The sequence below is a fragment of the Heterodontus francisci genome, chromosome 1 (assembly GCF_036365525.1).
Source record: "Heterodontus francisci isolate sHetFra1 chromosome 1, sHetFra1.hap1, whole genome shotgun sequence".
In the NCBI taxonomy this organism is placed as follows: Eukaryota; Metazoa; Chordata; class Chondrichthyes; order Heterodontiformes; family Heterodontidae; genus Heterodontus; species Heterodontus francisci.
In genome coordinates this window covers 267,504,710-267,524,060 of record NC_090371.1, presented here as the reverse complement: position 1 = coordinate 267,524,060, position 19,351 = coordinate 267,504,710, and the positions used below count along the sequence as shown (strand labels likewise).

The window sequence follows — 19,351 nt, the reverse complement described above, 5'->3', positions numbered from 1 at the left end:
CTTTGTGTTGGGATGGAAGTGGTTTTTCCCCTCTGCCTACTCCTTGTTCCTCACGGAGGTTCCTTGGTGGATGAAAACTTTTTTTTTAAAAACAGGATCTGATCAAATTGTTGGCTTTGAAAGCCCACAATCTATTGCACTCATTGGAGTGATCTAGGTTCCTCTGATTGAATCCTCATTGTACATGCATCATTTGTATGTTTTTTTCCAGCATCACAACTAGATTTAATATCCTATGAAAATGTCAGTTCCAGTAGAATTCTAAGCCATGCATGCTGTATAAAATTATAATTCCATTGCTATTTTTGGCACTACACATTGCAATTATCATGCCATTGATATTCTTGGCACATGTAACAATTATTATTTCTATTAATATTCTTGGCACCACATTTTATCTGAAATTGGTGGAATCTTGCAGCTTTCAACGAGCTGCTTGAATCAAGGCTTGATTGTAGCAGAAATATTATCCTGAGCTTAAAGGTAAGTGCTGACACTTGATAATATCACAACTGAATCTCCTCATTTGCAATAAGTCTACAGAATCTCACTTTTAGACTCCATAAAGTCTTATACTTCCCTGTTTAACTGAGCTCATTTGTGTGAAGCAGCTTTTGCTGTCTTTCATAATACTATTCTTAGTACAAAGACTGTGGTCAGTGCTCTGCATGATCTTGCACGACCCAAGTGTACTGTTCAGGAAAATTATTCCTGGTAATTCCCTAAAGGGAACTAAGTAATTCATTTTAGTGTTTTCAAAACCCTCTTGCCAGTGGCACAATCACTAAAGGTGATTCATTGAGCTCATAAGAAAAGTAAGGTTGCAACCTCAATCTCTTTCCTATATAATCACAATAGTCTTTTTGTCTGATAAGGCTCCAAGAAATAATATCCAAATATTTCAGCATCCTAGCTCACCACTTCGGAAAACATAACATACTTATAATCTGGGGAAATAGAAGAGGGTGAAAGGGGTCAAGTACCAATGCCAGAAACACAAGAATGTTGATGTCTAGAGGTTAAGCCCAATATCAGCTGTCTTACTGGAAATGTTGAGCACGCTTTCAATTACTTGCTATTGTCCCGAGACACTAGAATCTGTCTTTACATCTTATTTAAGAAAAGCAGATTGGTGAAGCCTCTTTGTTAGGCCATTTTCTGAATTCTCCTCCTTTACTGTTTTTGGTGTTAATGCTTTCAACTTGACATCTCCATATGACTGATGTAGAAGCATACCTAAATGGCTGACTTGCCCATAGGATTGATGTTTGATTTTCATTTAATTTCTACAGTAAAATTGTTCTATGATATTTATTTAATCGAAACATGTCCATTTTCAGAAAAACATTCTCATTGGTTTGTGAGAATGGTCTCTCCTTTAATTCCGATAGTTACCCATGGGAGAAGGACAGCCTCAGAACTAGAACTACATGCAGGTTCAGTCAACTCCCAAGTTTTTCTCAATCTTAGTCTTAATGATCAGGTCTAAAATGCACCATGAATGTTTAATCGATTTTGTGGCACAAGCACAAGCATAAGCAAGGATCCAGTGATTGATTGTCCCTATTTGACCTGTAACAGCTATTCAACACAAATGGGGAATAAAGTCCTGTCCTGAGATTAGAAAATGCAGCAAACATCCAAAATTATGAATGGGCAAATTCTTTAAATAGTATAGAAGACTACTAAAATGATTGAAGGCACCTTTAGAGCATTCCTGAGGTACAGACTAACCATAAAATGAAGAACATGCAGCACTAAAGTTTTGTTGCAGAAACTGAATCTCAAACACTCCCCATTCCCTTTCCTTTTTGAGTCTGTTTAACTGCCTAACCTTCAGTGAGTGCTACTGTGATAGAAAGATTTTAAATATAGGGGAATCAGAATTAGGTACAGTCTTGCTAGTCACACATGATTTCAATGAGATGGCCTAAGAACGTTCTGATGATTAACAAATGCATGTCTTATCCTGTTTGCAATACTTAGTCTAAGACCATGTTATGTACAAGAGACCTGAACATTAAGCGTTGTAAACGGTAACAGGTATTTTTTACTGTGGAATTAAATTAAAAAACAGAGTTACATATATAGGAAAATAAACATTGTGATCAGCTGAGATCAAGCCAAGATTTGGGAAAATTGGAAGGAAGGAGTGTATTCTCATGGAATAATATCAGTTACTAACTCATCTTTTATTATTTCCTGATGCCACTTCAAATGAAGAGTTTTCTACTTTGTACTCAACTAATAATTGCATGCATTAAATAGAATGTCAGTTATTTGGCAAGTGGATTACTGTAATCTCAAGCAACTTAAGTGTTAAAAATGTGTTTTTCTATTACCTGACAGCATTCAAAATTTGTCCATGCATGAATGTGTGAATATTGATAAAATATGACACTAAAACCTGCTTACCCTTGCACAAGTCAATTTATTAAGAATATGTTAATATTCAGCTGTAATGCAGAATAGTATGATAACCATAACAGTGCCACACATCAACAGAATCACAAAAAAATGATGCACCAAGAATACCCAGCTAGAGACTTACCAATTGAATACAGCACTGAAAAAGTTAGGCTGACTCAAGATCTGGAGCATTGTGCTGATGGGGAGAAATTAACAAATTGCTCTCAGCTCCATGTAGCAATGTTTCCCAAACCATAATCAGGCCAATCAAGAGAAATACTGATAGGATCAAAACATTCTTGCAGGCAGTAGGGAGGGGAAGACACTGCTTCCCAATGCAAGAACCGTTCAACTTGTTCAGCATGACTTGATCAGAAAGGAGGTGTAATACCTGCCCATTTACCTCCTCTCTCTTCACTATCCAAGGCCCCAAACACGCCTTTCAGGTGAAGCAGTGATTTACCTGTACTTCTTTCAATTTAGTATACCGTATTCGCTGCTCACAATGTGGTCTCCTCTACATTGGGGAGACCAAACGCAGATTGGGTGACCGCTTTGCGGAACACTTCTGCTTAGTCCATAAGCATGACCCTGAGCTTCTGGTTGCTGGCCATTTCAACACACCCCCCTGCTCTCATGCTCACATCTCTGTCCTGGGATTGCTGCAGTGTTCCAACGAACATCAACGCAAGCTCGAGGAACCCTCATTTACCGATTAGGCACACTACAGCCTGCCGGACTGAACATTGAGTTCAATAATTTCAGAGCATGATGGGTTCCCCTTTTTATGCTTAGTTTTTGTTTTTTCTTTTCCCTTTTTTATTTGGTTATTTTATTTTAGGTTTTTCAGTTTGTTTAATTTGTTTCCACTGTGCTTACCCACTGTTTTGGTTTTTTAATATTTTTTTCATGTTTGTGCTTGGAGTGCTCTGTGCTTTACAGTCCTTCACACCCTCTCTGTACAAACGCTTTGTCTTTCAGCACACCATTAACATACTGTTCGCCTTTGTTCCATGACCTTCTGGTGAGTTATTCTCTGTGACCCTGTCCTATCAACACCTTCACCACCTTTGTTATCTCTTGCCCCACCCCCACTTTACTTGCTTAAAACCTTCTACATTTCTAATATTTGTCAGTTCTGAGGAAGGGTCTCTGACCTGAAATGTTAACTCTGCTTCTCTCTGCACAGATGCTGCCAGACCTGCTGAGTATTTCCAGCATTTCTTGTTTTTATTTCAGAAAGGAAATATCCTGATTGTATGTGTCACTCCTGTATTCCAGGAATGGAGCCCCAATCTGCTGGAACTTGTCTGAGTGAGCAAGAACGTGGCAAATGAAAGATAATGTGGGGAAGTCTGAGGTTATCTACTTTGGTTAGAAAAATTTTAAAAATGTTTTAAATGATGAGAAACTGGGAAATGTTGGTATTCAGATGGATGTGGGAGTCCTTGTACACAAATCACAGAAAGTTAACATGCAGGTACAGCAAGCAATTAGGAAGGCAAATGGTATGTTAGCATTTGCTACAAAGGGATTGGAGTACAAGAGTAAAGGCGTCTTACTACAATTTATATAGGGCCTTGGTGAGACTACTCTTGGAGTACTGTGTGCAGTTTTGGTTTCTTTACCTAAAGAAGCACAAACTTGCCTTGGAAGGAGTGCAACGAAGGTTCACTAGACTGATTCCTGGGATAAACAGATGAACTGATAGTGCAAATAGAAATAAATAAGTACGATCTGATAGCCATTACAGAGACATGGCTGCAGGATGATATAGATTGGGACCTGAATATTGAGGGTACATGACATTTAGGAAGGACAGGAAGCTAGGAAAAGGTGAGGGGATGGCTCTGTTAATTAATGATGATATTAGCACAAAAGAGAGGGATGACCTAAGTTCAGGAAACCAGGATATAGAAGTGGTTTCTGTAGAGATGAGAAATGATAAGGCAAGACGTCACTTGTGGGATTGGTGTTGAGACACCCTAACAGTAACCACATGGTAGGAGGGGATATAAAGGAAGAAATAATGGGAGCTTGTCAGAAAGGTACGGCAATAATCATAGGGGATTTTAATCTACATATAGATTGGAAAAATTAGATAGGCAAAGGTAGCCTAGATGAGGAGCTCATAGAATGTTAGCGGGATAGTTTCTGAGAACAGCACATTCTGGAGGCAACCAGAGAGCAGACTATACTAGAGCTGGTATTGTACAATGAAATAGGATTAATTAATGACCTCATTTTTTTTTTTAAAGTTAACCACACCATGCAAGGACAGCAGATTTCCTTCCCTAAAGGCCATTAGTGAACCAGAAGGGTTTTTACAACAACCGACAATGGTTTCATGGCCATCATTAGACTAGACTAGCACCTTCTGCCGTGGTGGGATTCGAACCCATGTCCCCAGAGAAATACCCTGGGTCTCTGGGTTACTAGTCCAGTGATAGTACCACTATGCCACCGCCACATAGTTAAGGTAGCCCGAGGCAGCAACAATCTTAATATGATTGAATTTTACTTTCAGTTTGAGGGAGAGAAGAGTTGGTCTAAGTCGAGTATTTTAAACTTAAACAAGGGCAATTATGAGGGCATGAAAGCAGAGCCAGCTAAAGTGACCTGGCAAATTAGGTGAAGGGATAGGTCAATAGAGATGCAGTGGCAGACATTTAAGGAGATATTTCAGAATACACAGAATAGATACATTCCAACAAGAAAGAAAAATTCCAAGGGGAAGGACCCACCATCTGTGGTTAACTAAAAAAGTTAAAGGTAGTATCAAACTTGACGAAAAAGCATATAAATGCACAAAGATGGGTGGCAAATCAGAAGATTGTCAGAATATAAAAAAAAGAATGACTAAAAGATTAATTAAGGAGGGAAAAATTAGAGTATGAGAGAAAGCTTTCTAGAAATATAAAAACAGATAGTAAGAGTTTCTACAGATATTTAAAAAACAAGTCAACAAAATGAGAGTTGCTCCGATAGATAGTGAGTCTGGAGAATTAATAACATAAAATAAGATGATGGCAGATGAATTGGAGAGGTAGTTTGCAATGGTCTTCACTATAGAGGATACAAGTTACATTCCAGAAATAGCTGTAAATCAGGAAATGGAAGGGAGGAAGGAACACAAGAAAGTTAAAATCACCAGGGAAGTGGTACTTAACAAATTGTTGGAGCTGTGGGCTGACAAGTCCCTGGGTCATGATAGACTTCATCCTAGGGTCCCAAAAGAAGTAGCTAGTGAGATAGTTGATGCATTGGTTTTAATTTTCCAAAATTCCATAGATTCGGGGAAGGTTCCATTAGATTGGAAAATAGCGAATGTAACGCCTTTATTCAAAAAGGGAGACAGAAAGCAGGAAATTACAGGCCAGTTAGCTTAATATCTGTCATATGGAAAATGTTAGACGCTATTATTAAAGACATTATAGCAGGGGACTTAGAAAAATTCAAGGTGATCAGGCAGAGCCAATATGGTTTTGTGAAAGGGAAATCATGTCTAACCAATTAATTGGAGTTCTTTGAAGAAGTAACATGTGCGGTGGATAAAGGGAACTGGTGGATGTCTTGTATTTAGATTTCCAGAAGGCATTTATAAGGTTATTGTGGAAAATAAAAGCTCATGGTGTAGGGGGTAACATATTGGATTGGTAGAAGATTGGCTAGCTAACAGGAAACAGAGAGTAGGCATAAATGGGTCATTTTCTGGTTGGCAAGATGTAACGAATGGTGTGCCACAGGGATCAATGCTGGGGCCTCAACTTTTTACAATTTATATTGTTATGAAAGTGATTCTGTTTTGTTAAAAATATTTTTTTAAAAAAGGAATTTATAGTTAAGCTAAATAAATGTGTTTTTAAACAAGAGGACAATGAGGGAGCCGAATGGCAACAGTGTTGCTGTTTGTCACATGGCTCGGGTTAAAGATGAGCAGAAACCCTGGCAACAGGGGCAGAAAATTGACAAGTGATCCTTTGATTGGACAAGCCCAATAGCAACAGAATACCTGGGATAGGTGGAAAAACTGACAAGTTTTCTAGTTGTTAGTCACTGTGTGTTTTACTTTCTGGAGGAACAGACCAGATTCTTGCTGAATGTTTTTAAAAAAGTCAAGTGGTGCTGAAACGTCAGAAAAGGACAGAAGGAGGGAATTCCAAGAAAGAACAGAACACTACAACCCAGATCATTTTCTCGTAATCCCTAAAAGACTGTAAAGTTCAGTGTGCCAATTTGTCTGGTTTCCTGTATTTCAAGAAGGCCTGTTAAATTACTTTTCAACGCTGTCTGAAGACAACTAATTCTGGAAAATTCTAAAGATCCTGCCCACATGTGCTCGGAGGTTGGACTATTTGCAAGTTTGTTGCGGTGTGTCCTATCTGTTATTTTTGCAGGGTGGACTAGTGATCTGCCAGGTGGTTTTTTTGTCTGTAATAGAGCTCTGATCTAAAAATCCTTTTTTAAAATTCTTTCAGTTAACTGGTGTATATGTGTGTGTGAGAGTGTGAAGGGACTAAGGTAAAGGGGACATTTTAAAATTTAATGTTGGATTTTTAAAAAATGTATCTATTAGATATTGTCTTACTTCATTACTAATTAAGACTTGTTTTATAATAAACTGTCAATTTTGTTGTTCAGTAACAAAACCTGGTTAGTATGTTCTATTTTGGGGAAAATAATATATCCGACTGACTGTGTCAGTAAGTGAGAAAATTTAAAAAATATGTTGTGACCTGTGGAGAAGCAGGACTGAATTAACAGTGCACTCCTCCTGCCTCGGTCGTAACAATACAAATTACTTGGATGAAGGGACTGATGGTATGGTTGCTAAATTTGCTGATGACACAAAAATAGGTAGGAACATAAGTTGTGAAGGCTACATAAGGAAACTACAAAGGGATGTACATAGGTTAAGTGAGCGGGCCAAGATCTGGCAAATGGAGTATAATGTGGGAAAATGTGAAATTGTCCATTTCGGCAGGAAGAATATAAAGCATATTATCTAAATGGTGAGCAACTGCCGAGCTCTGAGATGCAGAGGGATCTGGGTGTCCTAGTCACAAAAGGTTAGTACACAGGTACAGCAAGTAATTAGGAAAGCTAATATCACTTTTTGCGAGGGGAATTGAATACAAAAGTAGGGAGGTTATGCTACAGTTATAGAGGGCGTTGGTGAGACCACATCTAGAGTATTGTGTACAATATTGGTCTCCTTATTTAAGGAAGTTCAGAGAAGGTTTACTAGACTAATACCTGAAATGGGTGAGTTGTCTTATGAGGAAAGGTTGGATAGGCTAGGCTTGTATCTGCTGGAGTTTAGAAGACTAAGAGACGACTTGATTGAAGCATATAAGATCCTGAGGGGTCTTGACAACAAGGATATGGAAAGGATGTTTCCACTTGTGGTAGAATCTAGAACTAAGGGTCACTGTTTAAAAATAAGTGGTTGCCCATTTAAGACAGAGTTGAGGAGAATTTATTTCTCTGAGGGTCATGATCTTTGGAACTCTCTTTCTCAAAAGGCAGTGGAAGCAGAGTTTTTGAATATTCTTAACGCAGAGGTAGACAGATTCTTGATAAAGCAAGGGGGTGAAAGGTTATCGGGGTAGGCAGGAATGTGGAGTCGAGATTACAATCAGATCAGCCATGATCTTGTTGAATGGCGGAGCAGGCCCGAGGGGCCAAGTGGCCAATTCCTGCTCCTAATTCGTATGTTCGTATAAGAGAACTGTCTTATGAGCAGTGATTGAGTAGACTAGGCCTATATTCCTTATAATTTAGAAGAATGAGGTGATCTAATTTTAACATATAAAATCCTTAAGGCCTTGATTGGGTAGATGCTGGGAGGTTTTTTCCGGGCTGGGGAGCCCAGAACTAGGGGTCACAGACTCAGAATATGGGGTTGGCCATTTAGGAGTGAAATGAGGAGAGATTTCTTCATTCAAAAGATTGCGAACCTTTGGAATTCTCTACTCGAGAGAGCTGTGGATGCTCGGTTGTTGAGTATACTCAAGACAGAGATCTACAGATTTTTGTGTACTAAGGGAATTAACAGATACGGGGATAGTGCAGGAAAGTGGAGTTGAGACAGAAGATCAGCCATGATCTTACTGAATGGCAGAGCAGGCTTGAAGGGCTGCATGGCCTACTCCTGCTCCTCTTTCTTATGTTCTTATGTATAGAATACATCGTTTTTCCTAATTTGGGTTATTACCTGTAACCTGTGAATCCAGTCATATTTGGTTGGCACTCGCATCTGGGTTCACAAAGCTTCTAAGTAGCACATTAAAACGCTAACATCTGCCAAGTTTCAAAGGTATATTGATTGGCAGCTCCAAAAGGCAGTAGGGTAAGTTGCATTGAATCACGATCACATTTATGTCCACAACTTGCTCATGAGTAGCTGCGATTAGGGCTTTTCGGGGACAGGCCCAGAAAATATGTACAGGCTCCCAACTGACCAAACATGTGTTAGGGAATTTGCAGCCCAGAGGAGCAACCAAAGGTACAGAATTCTCTTCTGTATTGACACCTTAGTGAATAACCATCCTGCAAAAGATCTTACTGAGTGACAATTGCTTAACATGGCAAGTTAAAAATTAATCTGGGAAAATATTCTTCTGCTAAAGGCAAAAGACCAAAGGCGAGATTCTTATTCAAGTATTTTACACATGAAAAACAGGTACATCACACAGTTTAAAATTCACACGAAATTTATATAGTCATATTTTACATTTGAGTTATAAATAAACCGGACAAAATATAAAAATGCTGACACAGCACCTCATTCGTGTGTTGCGAATTCTCAGCCTGGACCCCTCAAAAAAATCAAATTCAAATAACTGTTCTGAAGAAAAAAGAAAAACTGTGGTGCAATTGGTAGAAAGTGTTGCAGACCACTCGCCTGAATTCCCATCCAGTAAACGAGGAGCAGAAAAGTTAATAACACTGTCACAATAGTAAACCACACCAGCACACCTAGATCAAAAAGTGTGAAGTTTATCTGGTTTGAGTAAGTGTAATAATGGGGAAAATTTGGAACCATCATCAGAGGAGTGAAGGAAGAGAATAGTGCACCAAATGAGAGTATGAGTGTACTAGCCATCATTGGGTATAGAGCAGAAAGAGGAGACAGTGCAAAAATTAAGGAAGTACAGAACTTGCAGTCTATACCACTCCAAGTAACAAATGCACCACAGCAGAATGTATTGAAGAGGCTCAGGTTCATCACGGAGGGATGTTGGGATTGAGGTGTGCCAACTAAATCACAAAGATTTGCTCTCAACTCTTTGCTAGGTACTATTGGTGGGAGAGAAGATCACCACTACTGTCAACTTTTCATGCACATATTTATCCAGCATTGCTATGAAACTGTATTCATGCCTCATTTCTGAACACTTACTTAAACTTCAACTTCTCTATTTCCTGCAAGATCCTCTATGTCTTTGATACTGTAAGTAACCTTTAATGACAAGCTCACACACTTGCTGCCTCTGCCTCTTAGCATTTTTGAGGGACTTCTGACCCTGCCAAAACGCTGCTCACATTTCTCCATTACAGAAGTTACCAATGCATCGAGAACCTGGTCACTAAATGACAATTTAGTGAATTGTTGAGGCATTCTACAGAAATATTGTCCACAGTGCAGCTAGTTTTTGACAGTTATGCCAGTTAATTGGCTAGCTAGTTACTTGAGAAGCATCAAAAGGTAAGCACATTGTGATTGGTTCTTTTTGTCACCGCCAATTGGCCATATTTGTCACGTTTCCTCAATTTTATTAGCAGCTCACAAATGATAAGCAAAATGGGCATTTCTTTTCTTTTCTGTTTAAAAAAAGGAGGAAAATATAGTTGTAAACCTGTCAAACTACTTACTTTCTTCAAGTAGTACAATGATATAGAGGTTAAAGGTTCATAAATGATAATCATAGATGGCAACATAATGCTGACCTTGAAGTAATTAAAGCCCATCCAAGTTAGCTACAGCTGATCTTTTAAAATTTAGGAAATTGCGCTTTTTCTTTGTCTTTGGTTGAAGGTCTGAGGAGCAAGGTACCTCCTTTTTGATACGGAACACAAAGACCTTCTCCCCTGTATCCGGCATGTGTAACATTTCTCCCAGTGCTTCATCAATTGGTTCAGGATGGTCATCTTCAACAGGGGGGAATTCAGAAGGGCCATGTTTGTGAGAAAAGGACACTTGTTTCAAGAATTGGAGCCGTTTTTTCTTCAATATGCTACACAGAAAATGAAAGAAAATCAATTTTAAGACAACTTGCATAAGAATTACAATTGAACGATGTTGTCTTTTACTGAGCTCTGACCTCTCACCTATTAAGACACCACATCTTATAAAACTGTTGCAATGCTGAATAAGTTGGCCTACACTTCAATTTATTCAGCAATTTGCACAATTGAATCATTTCCTCAGATCATTGTGCAGAATATGCAGCAAAGCCCAGGTATTCACTCCATCTTATGACATCCTGATACTCAGCTGTGCAAATCACTGGACAGCACTGACCCAGAAGCGATGAAAAGAACATGGGTCAATCTTGTTTTCAGGACAACAGTGTGGGCCCAGAGAGACTACCTACCCACGTTAATGGGTAAAGAAATATAGAGTGCGAGGGATTCCACAGATGTCCATCATTGTTGGATCAAAATCCTGGAACCCAGTACCCAACAGCACTGTGGGTGTACCTATACCACATGGCCTGCAGCAGTTCAAAAAGGTGGCTTGCCACCACGTTCCCAAGGGCAATTAGGAATGGGCAATAAATGCTGGCCTTGCCAGCAATATCCACATTCCATGAATAACAAATAAGAAGGAAGATAGCAACAAGTGAAGGGTTATACAGATTGTGTACTTGCCTTCTTGGTAGGAGGCCAACAGTGTGTAGAAGAGAAGTTTTTATGGGCTACTCACTGCTCTCCTGACTAGAATATTATTTGTTGTTGAGAAGTTACAATATAAAACAACACTTTCAAGCTATAACAATAATATATTAAAGTAGTGCCTTTACCATAGAAAACCAAATGGAAAATGTGACAAATTGGTGGGGGGAGTTGCCCAGTGTAAAAAAGCAAACAGGAAGATATGACTAGCCAGTATTGGAATGTGGAACATATCCCTCCATCTCCCCTTACTTAAAACAAATGAAAAGAACTCAAAAAGTTGGATTCCTGCACCAGAGAAGTTTAGCACTTTTGTGCTGTACTTGAACCAATGAATATGAAACTCATGATAAACAAGCCTGAGTATTAAAGTAAGGTTTCTTCGTATCTCATTACAGTCTTGACTCAGCGATAGCACGCTTACCTGAGTAAGGAGGTCACGGCTTCAAGCCGCACTCTAGAAACTTCAGCACATAATTTAGGCTGACACATCAGCGCTTTTGAATGAGACATTCAACCAAAGTTCCATCTGTCCTCTCAGGTGGAAGTGAAAGATCCCACAGCATTATTCGAAGAAGTGCATTGTCCTGGCCAATATGTATCTCTCAACCAACATTACTAAAATAAATTATCTGGTCAACTACCTTATTGTTATTTGTGGGAGCTTCCTGTGTGCAAATGAGCTGTCGCTTTTCCCTACATTGCAATAATGACTACACTTCAAAAGTACTTCATTGACTGCAAAGCAGTTGAGAAATTTAAGGTCACAAAAGGCATTATATAAATGCAAATTCTTTCTTTTCCTTTCTTCCTTCACCCATTGATTATAATATCTTTATTAATAGCTATGCAGTCAGTTTCAACACCCAACAGGCTTTTTAGCTTGAATTATTAAAATGGCAATAGTCATCTGACAACTTGAAATTTATACTTGGACTGATTCTGCCAAATAGTTAGGCGAAGCTAACAAAAATCAATCCACTTTATTAACAATTGATGATAGCAGGATGCAAAATAATCTCAAGACGAATGAATACAATGTTCTTTGAATATTCACCACTGGCCAGAAATAGTACATTATTTTGCAAGGTGTGATAAATTGTCCAGCAATGATATTTTAGTTGCTGGGTGTTGCTAGATATAAATAATTAAAAAAACATGTTTTCAGGGAACTAGAAGACTGGTGACTATGCATTTAACTCTTAAGTAGCCCCGTTTGAGATTTCAAACATGCAACTAATCCAACTGATGCTTCCAAGACAAGGGTGAGATCATTATTATGGATGTGAACCCCAACAAGTTTGAAGCAGGTTAAACTGGCTCAATTCATGTTAGCTTTGTAATTCAGCGAATACTCACTCTTGCCCCCTATTGGGATACTTTGTGTTTGGGATGGCCTGTCTCTTTAAGAAAGAGCATGGCAATGATGACAGGTTTGACATCGTTAGAAACAGCGCATGGACAGTGCAGGCAGAGGCCTGCAGCGCTGCCTGCACTAGGCAATCAATATAAGTCTGCATATCGTTGCTCCCTCTCCATGTTTGAAAACCGATCAGTACAGAGTTAGCTAATCTAAACCTGTCAGTAACTGGGCCAGCAACACTGATGTCAGCAATCCTGAGTTAGGAAGAGGAAAATCTGACTTGGTTTCTGTTTGAATGGGATCAAATGACTCCTGTGAATGTGTACTCATGTCGACACTGGGTGATGGCAGCATTGGATTCAGCTGTGATGTCTCTGTAGTCAACTAACTCATTGATACCCACTATCTAGGCTCATCCATGAAGAATGGTCAATTGAGCAAGGTACAGGAGGATGAGGAAAGAGAGCACTCAGTGACAGCAACAATATATAGGGGTCAGTAACATGAGAGGCTGTACCCAAAGCATCAAAGCTGTTGCCACTTGATAACATGCCCATTCTTGTGGTACTTCACAGTGCTCTGCGTTAAGTGCTTGAAGCTTCAAAAAAAAAATTTAATGAGCGTACCTCGCCTATAAGTCAGAAGGCTGTGGGTTCAACTCCCATTCCAGCACTGGAGCACACAAAAGAAAATCAAGGCTGACATTCCAAGGGGCCATCTTTCGGATGAGCTATTATACTGAGACCCAGATCCCTTGGTACTATTTTGAAGAGTAGGGGAGTTATCCCCAGTGTCCTGGCCAATATTTATCCCTCAATCAATATCACAAAAAACAGATTATTTGGTCATTACCACACTGTTGTGCATCGGAGCTTGCTGTGTGCAAATTCACTGCCACGTTTTCTATGTTACAAAACTGACAACGCTTCAAAAGTACTTCACTGCCTGCAAAGCACTTTGGGATGTCCTGTGGTCATGAAAAGCGCAATATAAATGCAAGTCTTTCTTCTCTTTCTTTTATTATCAGTGAGTCAGTTTAGTAGGGCAGACTCACACAACACCTGAGAAAAGAAAGAACTTGTATTTATATATTGTCTTTTACAAACTCAACACAACTCAAAACATTTTACAGCCAATGAAAAATGTGGTCACTGTTGTAGGCAATGCAGAAAGATTTTACAAGCAGTAATGTGGTAATGATCAGATAATCTGACTTTAGATGTTGGTTGAGGTATAAATATTGGTCAGGACACTAGGGAGAACTCCCCAGCTCTTCCTCGATTAGTGACATAGGATCTTTTACATCCACCTGAAAGGGCAGATGGGGGTTGGTTTAATGTCTCATCTGAAGGACAGCACCTCCAACAACGTACTAATCCCTCAGCACAGAAATAAAGTGTCAGCTTTTTTGTGCTCAAGTCTATGTAGTGGTACTCGAACCCACAACTGGCTAAAGAATAGCACAAGTCTCACCCTGTCAGAGTTCACCTTCTTCTCACCTTCCATCTCAGCAGTCTCCACATTCGCCAGGTCATTTCCCACCTGTAACACCATTTCACCAGCAAGCACACTCCTCTCACTTCCCCCCCCAACCCCACACAATACTACCCCAACCTCCAAATGGACCATACTCTTGCTCATTCTTCCTACCAGTTGTTGTCCTTCCCCTGCCATCTTCTTGTGTAACTATAGGATACAACACCTTTTCATTTTCCTCCTCCCATGCTAATGTCTGAGACACAAAACACTTTCATGAGAGAGAGAGTAATTTCTGTCTACTTCATCCAACCTAGTAAATTGTTTTTTCTGTTCATTGGACAGTCTCCTCTACACTGGACAAACCAAACACAGATTAGGTAGCTATTTCACTGAACTATCTGCACATGTGACCCTGACCTTATGTGGCCCATCACTTTAACTGGCTCATCCTATTCCTATTCTGTGCACTGTTCCAATAAAGGTCAACACATGCTTCAGGAACAGTATCTTTCCGCTGGGTACTCTGCAACCCTCTGGTCTGAACAATGGCTTGACTAACTTCAGACCTAAGCCATATCCATCAATTTCTTTGCAGCAGTGAGTGTTTGTGATGTGGGATGGTTCTGTTTGTGTCTGACAGGAGTGAGGTTTGGTTTAGGAATCCTTTGTTGCAGCACACAGTCTGTTGAGGCCATCTGTTCCTTTTCTTATCTTCAGATACACCAATTGTTCACTTGCTTTTTCTGTTTTAATTGACAATTGCATTTTTTTGCTCAAATGTTATTTTTCCTATTTTAGTTGGGCATTTCACAGACCCACAGAGGTTTATAGCACTGAAAGAGGCAATTCAGTCCATCGTGTTTGTGTTAGCCCTTTGCTAGAGCAATTCAAAAACTAATCGCACTGCCTCATCCCCTTCCAACAGCCTTGCGATGGTCACTGCCCCAACCACTCCTGGTGGCAAAGCATTTCTTGCTCTGGCCCTCTGAATAAAGGAATTTATCTCAACCTCTCCTCATTCTCTAAGTGACAGGTTTAAATTAAAGGCCCTTCATCACGGACTCCCAACTACAGGAAAGAGTCTGTTCCTCTTCACTCTAACAAAACACTACATAATTTAAAAGCCTCTATTAAATCTCCTCTTAGCCTTTTCTGCTCCAGTAGAAATTGTCCGAGTGTCTCAAGTCTCTCCTCATAACTATAGTTTTCCATCCCAAGCATCACCTTGATGAATCTTTATAGATTTAATGTCTTTTTCAGGAGTGCCCAAAACTGCATACAGTATTCTGTGGCCTCGACAATGAATTTATACAAAACATTATTTCCTTAAACATGCTCCCATTTATAAAAGCCAAACGTCTGATGGCCTTTTTATGAATCTACCTGTGTTTGCACTTCAGGGGATTACGTATCTGAATCCCTGGGTCATCTGTACCCTTCAGTGACTTTCCATTATGTATTTACTCCCATTGTGGTGAGTGGTGAGAAAGTGGAAGTGGAATGTTTGACACAAATAGCATAGGTGCATTTAAAGGAAAGCTAAATAAGTACATGAGGGAGAAAGGAATAGAGGTATATGTTGACAGGGGAAGATGAAGTAATCAGAGTTGGAGGAGGTATATGGAGAATAAACAGCATAGACTGGTTGCACCAAATGGCCTGTATTTGTGCTATAAATGCTATGCAATTCCAAGCAATTCTTTGGCTTTCCTTCAAAAATGAATTACCTGTAAACTTATTCACATTGAATTGCATTTGTCACCTGTCTACCCATTCCACTAACCCGTTTGTCTTCCTGAAGTCTTTTACCGTCCTCTATACCGTTTGCTAAACCACCTATTTTATTGCCATAAGCAAATTTGCAGATTCATTTTATAAACCTTTCCTGTGTCTTTTCAACATTCTTTTGTCCTGTGTTATATTTATTTCATTATCTCACTTCTTCTTTGGCCTCCTTGTCTCGAGAGACAATGGGTAAGCGCCTGGAGGTGGTCAGTGGTTTGTGGAGCAGCGCCTGGAGTGGCTGTAAAGGCCAATTCTAGAGTGACAGGCTCTTCCACAAGTGCTGCAGACAAAATTGGTTGTCGGGGCTGTTACACAGTTGGCTCTCCCCTTGCGCTTCTGTCTTTTTTCCTGCCAAATGCTAAGTGTCTTCGACTTGCCACACTTTAGCCCCGTCTTTATGGCTGCCCGCCAGCTCTGGCGATCACTGGCAACTGACTCCCACGACTTATGATCAATGTCACAGAACTTCATGTCGCATTTGCAGACATCTTTAAAGCAGAGACATGGACGGCTGGTGGGTCTGATACCAGTGACGAGCTCGCTGTACAATGTGTCCTTGGGGATCCTGCCATTTTCCATGCGGCTGACATGGCCAAGCCATCTCAAGCGCCGCTGGTTCAGTAGGGTGTATATGCTGGGGATGTTGGTCACCTCGAGGACTTCTGTGTTGGAGATACGGTCCTGCCACCTGATGCCAAGGATTCTCCGGAGGCAGCGACGATGGAATGAATTGAGACGTTGCTCTTGGCGGACATACGTTGTCCAGGCCTCGCTGCCGTAGGGCAAGGTACTGAGGACACAGGCTTGATACACTCGGACTTTTGTGTTCCGTGTCGGTGCACCATTTTCCCACACTCTCTTGGCCAGTCTGGACATAGCAGTGGAAGCCTTTCCCATGTGCTTGTTGATTTCTGCATCGAGAGATAGGTTACTGGTGATAGTTGAGCCTAGGTAGGCGAATTCTTGAACCACTTCCAGAGTGTGGTCGCCGATATTGATGGATGGAGCATTTCTGACGTCCTGTCCCATGATGTTCATTTTCTTGAGGCTGATGGTTAGGCCAAATTCGTTGCAGGCAGCCGCAATCCTGTCAATGAGACTCTGCAGACACTCTTCAGTGTGAGATGTTAATGCAGCATCGTCAGCAAAGAGGAGTTCCCTGATGAGGACTTTCTGTACTTTGGTCTTCGCTCTTAGACGGGAAAGGTTGAACAACCTGCCACCTGATCTTGTGTGGAGGAAAATTCCTTCTTCTGAAGACTTGAAAGCATGTGAGAGCAGCAGTGAGAAGATCCCAAACAATGTAGGTGCGAGAACACAGCCCTGTTTCACGCCATTCAGGATAGGAAAGGGGTCTGATGAGGCGTCGCTATGCTGAATTGTGCCTTTCATATTGTCATGGAATGAGGTGATGATACTTAGTAGCTTTGGTGGACATTTGATTTTTTCTAGTAGTCTGAAGAGACCACGTCTGCTGACGAGGTCAAAGGCTCTGGTGAGATCAATGAAAGCAACGTAGCGGGGCATCTGTTGTTCGTGGCATTTCTCCTGTAGCTGGCGAAGGGAGAACAGCATGTCAATGGTGGATCTCTCTGCTCGAAAACCACACTGTGCCTCAGAGTAGACATGCTCAGCCAGCTTCAGGAACCTGTTTAAAGCGACTCGAGCGAAGAGTTTCCCCACTATGCTGAGCAGGGAGATTCCACGGTAGTTGTTGCGGTCACCCTTGTTCTTATACAGGGTGATGATATTGGCATTGCGCATGTCCTGTGGTACTGCTCCCTCATCCCAGCATAGGCAAAGCAGTTCGTAGAGTGCTGAAAGTATAGCAGGCTTGGCACTCTTGATTATTTCAGGGGTAATGCCGTCCTTCCCAGGGGCTTTTCCGCTGGCTAGAGAATCAATGGCATTACTGAGTTCCGATTTTGTTGGCTGTACGTCCAGCTCGTCCATGACTGGCATGACTATTTTATTGCCAAAAGCAAATTTGCAGATTCATTTTATAAACCTTTCTGGTGTCGTTTGAACATTCTTTTGTCCTTTGTTATATTTCATTATCTCACTGATGTTCTTTTATATCCTCAAATGATTTTCAATTAAGCAGTTTGCCATTTATTTAACGTGCCTCCTCTCTGTGACTGCGAATTCTATTAGATTTCACCCTCTCTCCTTTTCCTCTTGCATTTTCCAACCTTATTAAAACATGTTTTGTCTTTCCCTCCAGCCCCGATGAAAGGTGAACACCAGAAACCCCACTCCAGCAGGAATCACTTATTAACGATTACAAGTCACAAACCTTTCTGGTTTTCTTTCTCTCCCTAATTCAGGGCTGGTGGAACCAATTGTAATACTTCTACCACCACTCACAGCAATGACAGCTAACTCACCACATGTTATGAACCAAACTTTGGACATTCTAATGTGCACAGCTTAAAGCTACATTAAGTAGTGCCTTTACTGACTGGTCTATCAGCATAGCTATTGGAATCATTTTTTTAAAAAAGCAGTCAATTTTATAGTAAGTGCCACTAACAAATATATTTACTGAAAGTAGCTAATTTTAAGATGAAAAGAAATAGTAATTACATTTATCTTTTTATTACGTCAATCTAATTTTTAACCCTCTGAATGGAAGTTGGTGAAATGATCATGCACCATAAAAAGCCATTACCTTCCTTTCATCCTGCAGGGAGTATGTATGTTCTCCAGGTATTCGCCAATGAGCTTGTTTTTCAGCTTTAAGTCTAGTGACTTCTTTGATCCCCGAAGTATCCTACAAAAAGTAGATGGAGGCAGTAACATGTTACATAGGTGAAACTCTAGGAGGTCAACGTATTACCCTTAAGAGGCCAATCATTATCATGTGCTGCTACTATTTACTGTAAACTTCAAATTCTAGAACTTGAGAACCTTCAAATAAATGAGCATTTTAGAAACTATACAGTTCAGGATATGTAGAAGCAACTTGGCAAATTACACTTAAATGGTTGAAGTAATTAAAATGAAACAACAGGAGACGCGACAAGAGAAATTAAAGATATTTACAAGTGTACGGGATGAGGACCCTTCTTTGGAACAGTGTACCGATGGGGCAGTCTGGATCCTTGGCATCAACTGGCTTTTTATATTTCCCAGGCTCCCCATCTAGTGGAACCTGCTCCACTTTTGCCATTTTCCTGATTCAATTTCTCCTGCCTTCTTCCACTTCTTCAGCTATTCACATATTCTCTGTGCCTCGTAAAGGTCTTAAATTCTTCCTATTATGCTTCTTATTGTTTCACGTTGATAGCACTTTAATCATTTAAGCATCCTCTACATTGGAGAAACCAAAAGCAGATTGGGTAACTGCTTTGTGGAACATCTCCGTTCAATCCACAAGTGTGACCCCGTGCTTCCAGTTGCTTTTCATTTTAA

General features: G+C 40.3%; 1 protein-coding gene across 4 annotated transcripts in view; it reads right to left on the bottom strand.

Moving 5' to 3' along the window:
- The window catches only part of LOC137376222 (limbin-like), a 211,705-nt gene that overhangs the window by 8,307 nt on the left and 184,047 nt on the right, over positions 1-19,351 (bottom strand). For 3 of the 4 annotated variants that reach the window (XM_068044349.1, XM_068044367.1, XM_068044359.1), the window contains 2 exons: positions 18,609-18,710; positions 10,363-10,649 (listed from right to left, as the gene is read on the bottom strand). In XM_068044349.1, coding sequence (XP_067900450.1) covers positions 10,373-10,649; positions 18,609-18,710 — 379 coding nt within the window. In that variant the 3' untranslated portion in view covers positions 10,363-10,372. Of the gene's footprint in view, positions 1-10,362; positions 10,650-18,608; positions 18,711-19,351 lie in introns of those variants that run through there. The other variant, XM_068044375.1, reaches the window with a different exon arrangement.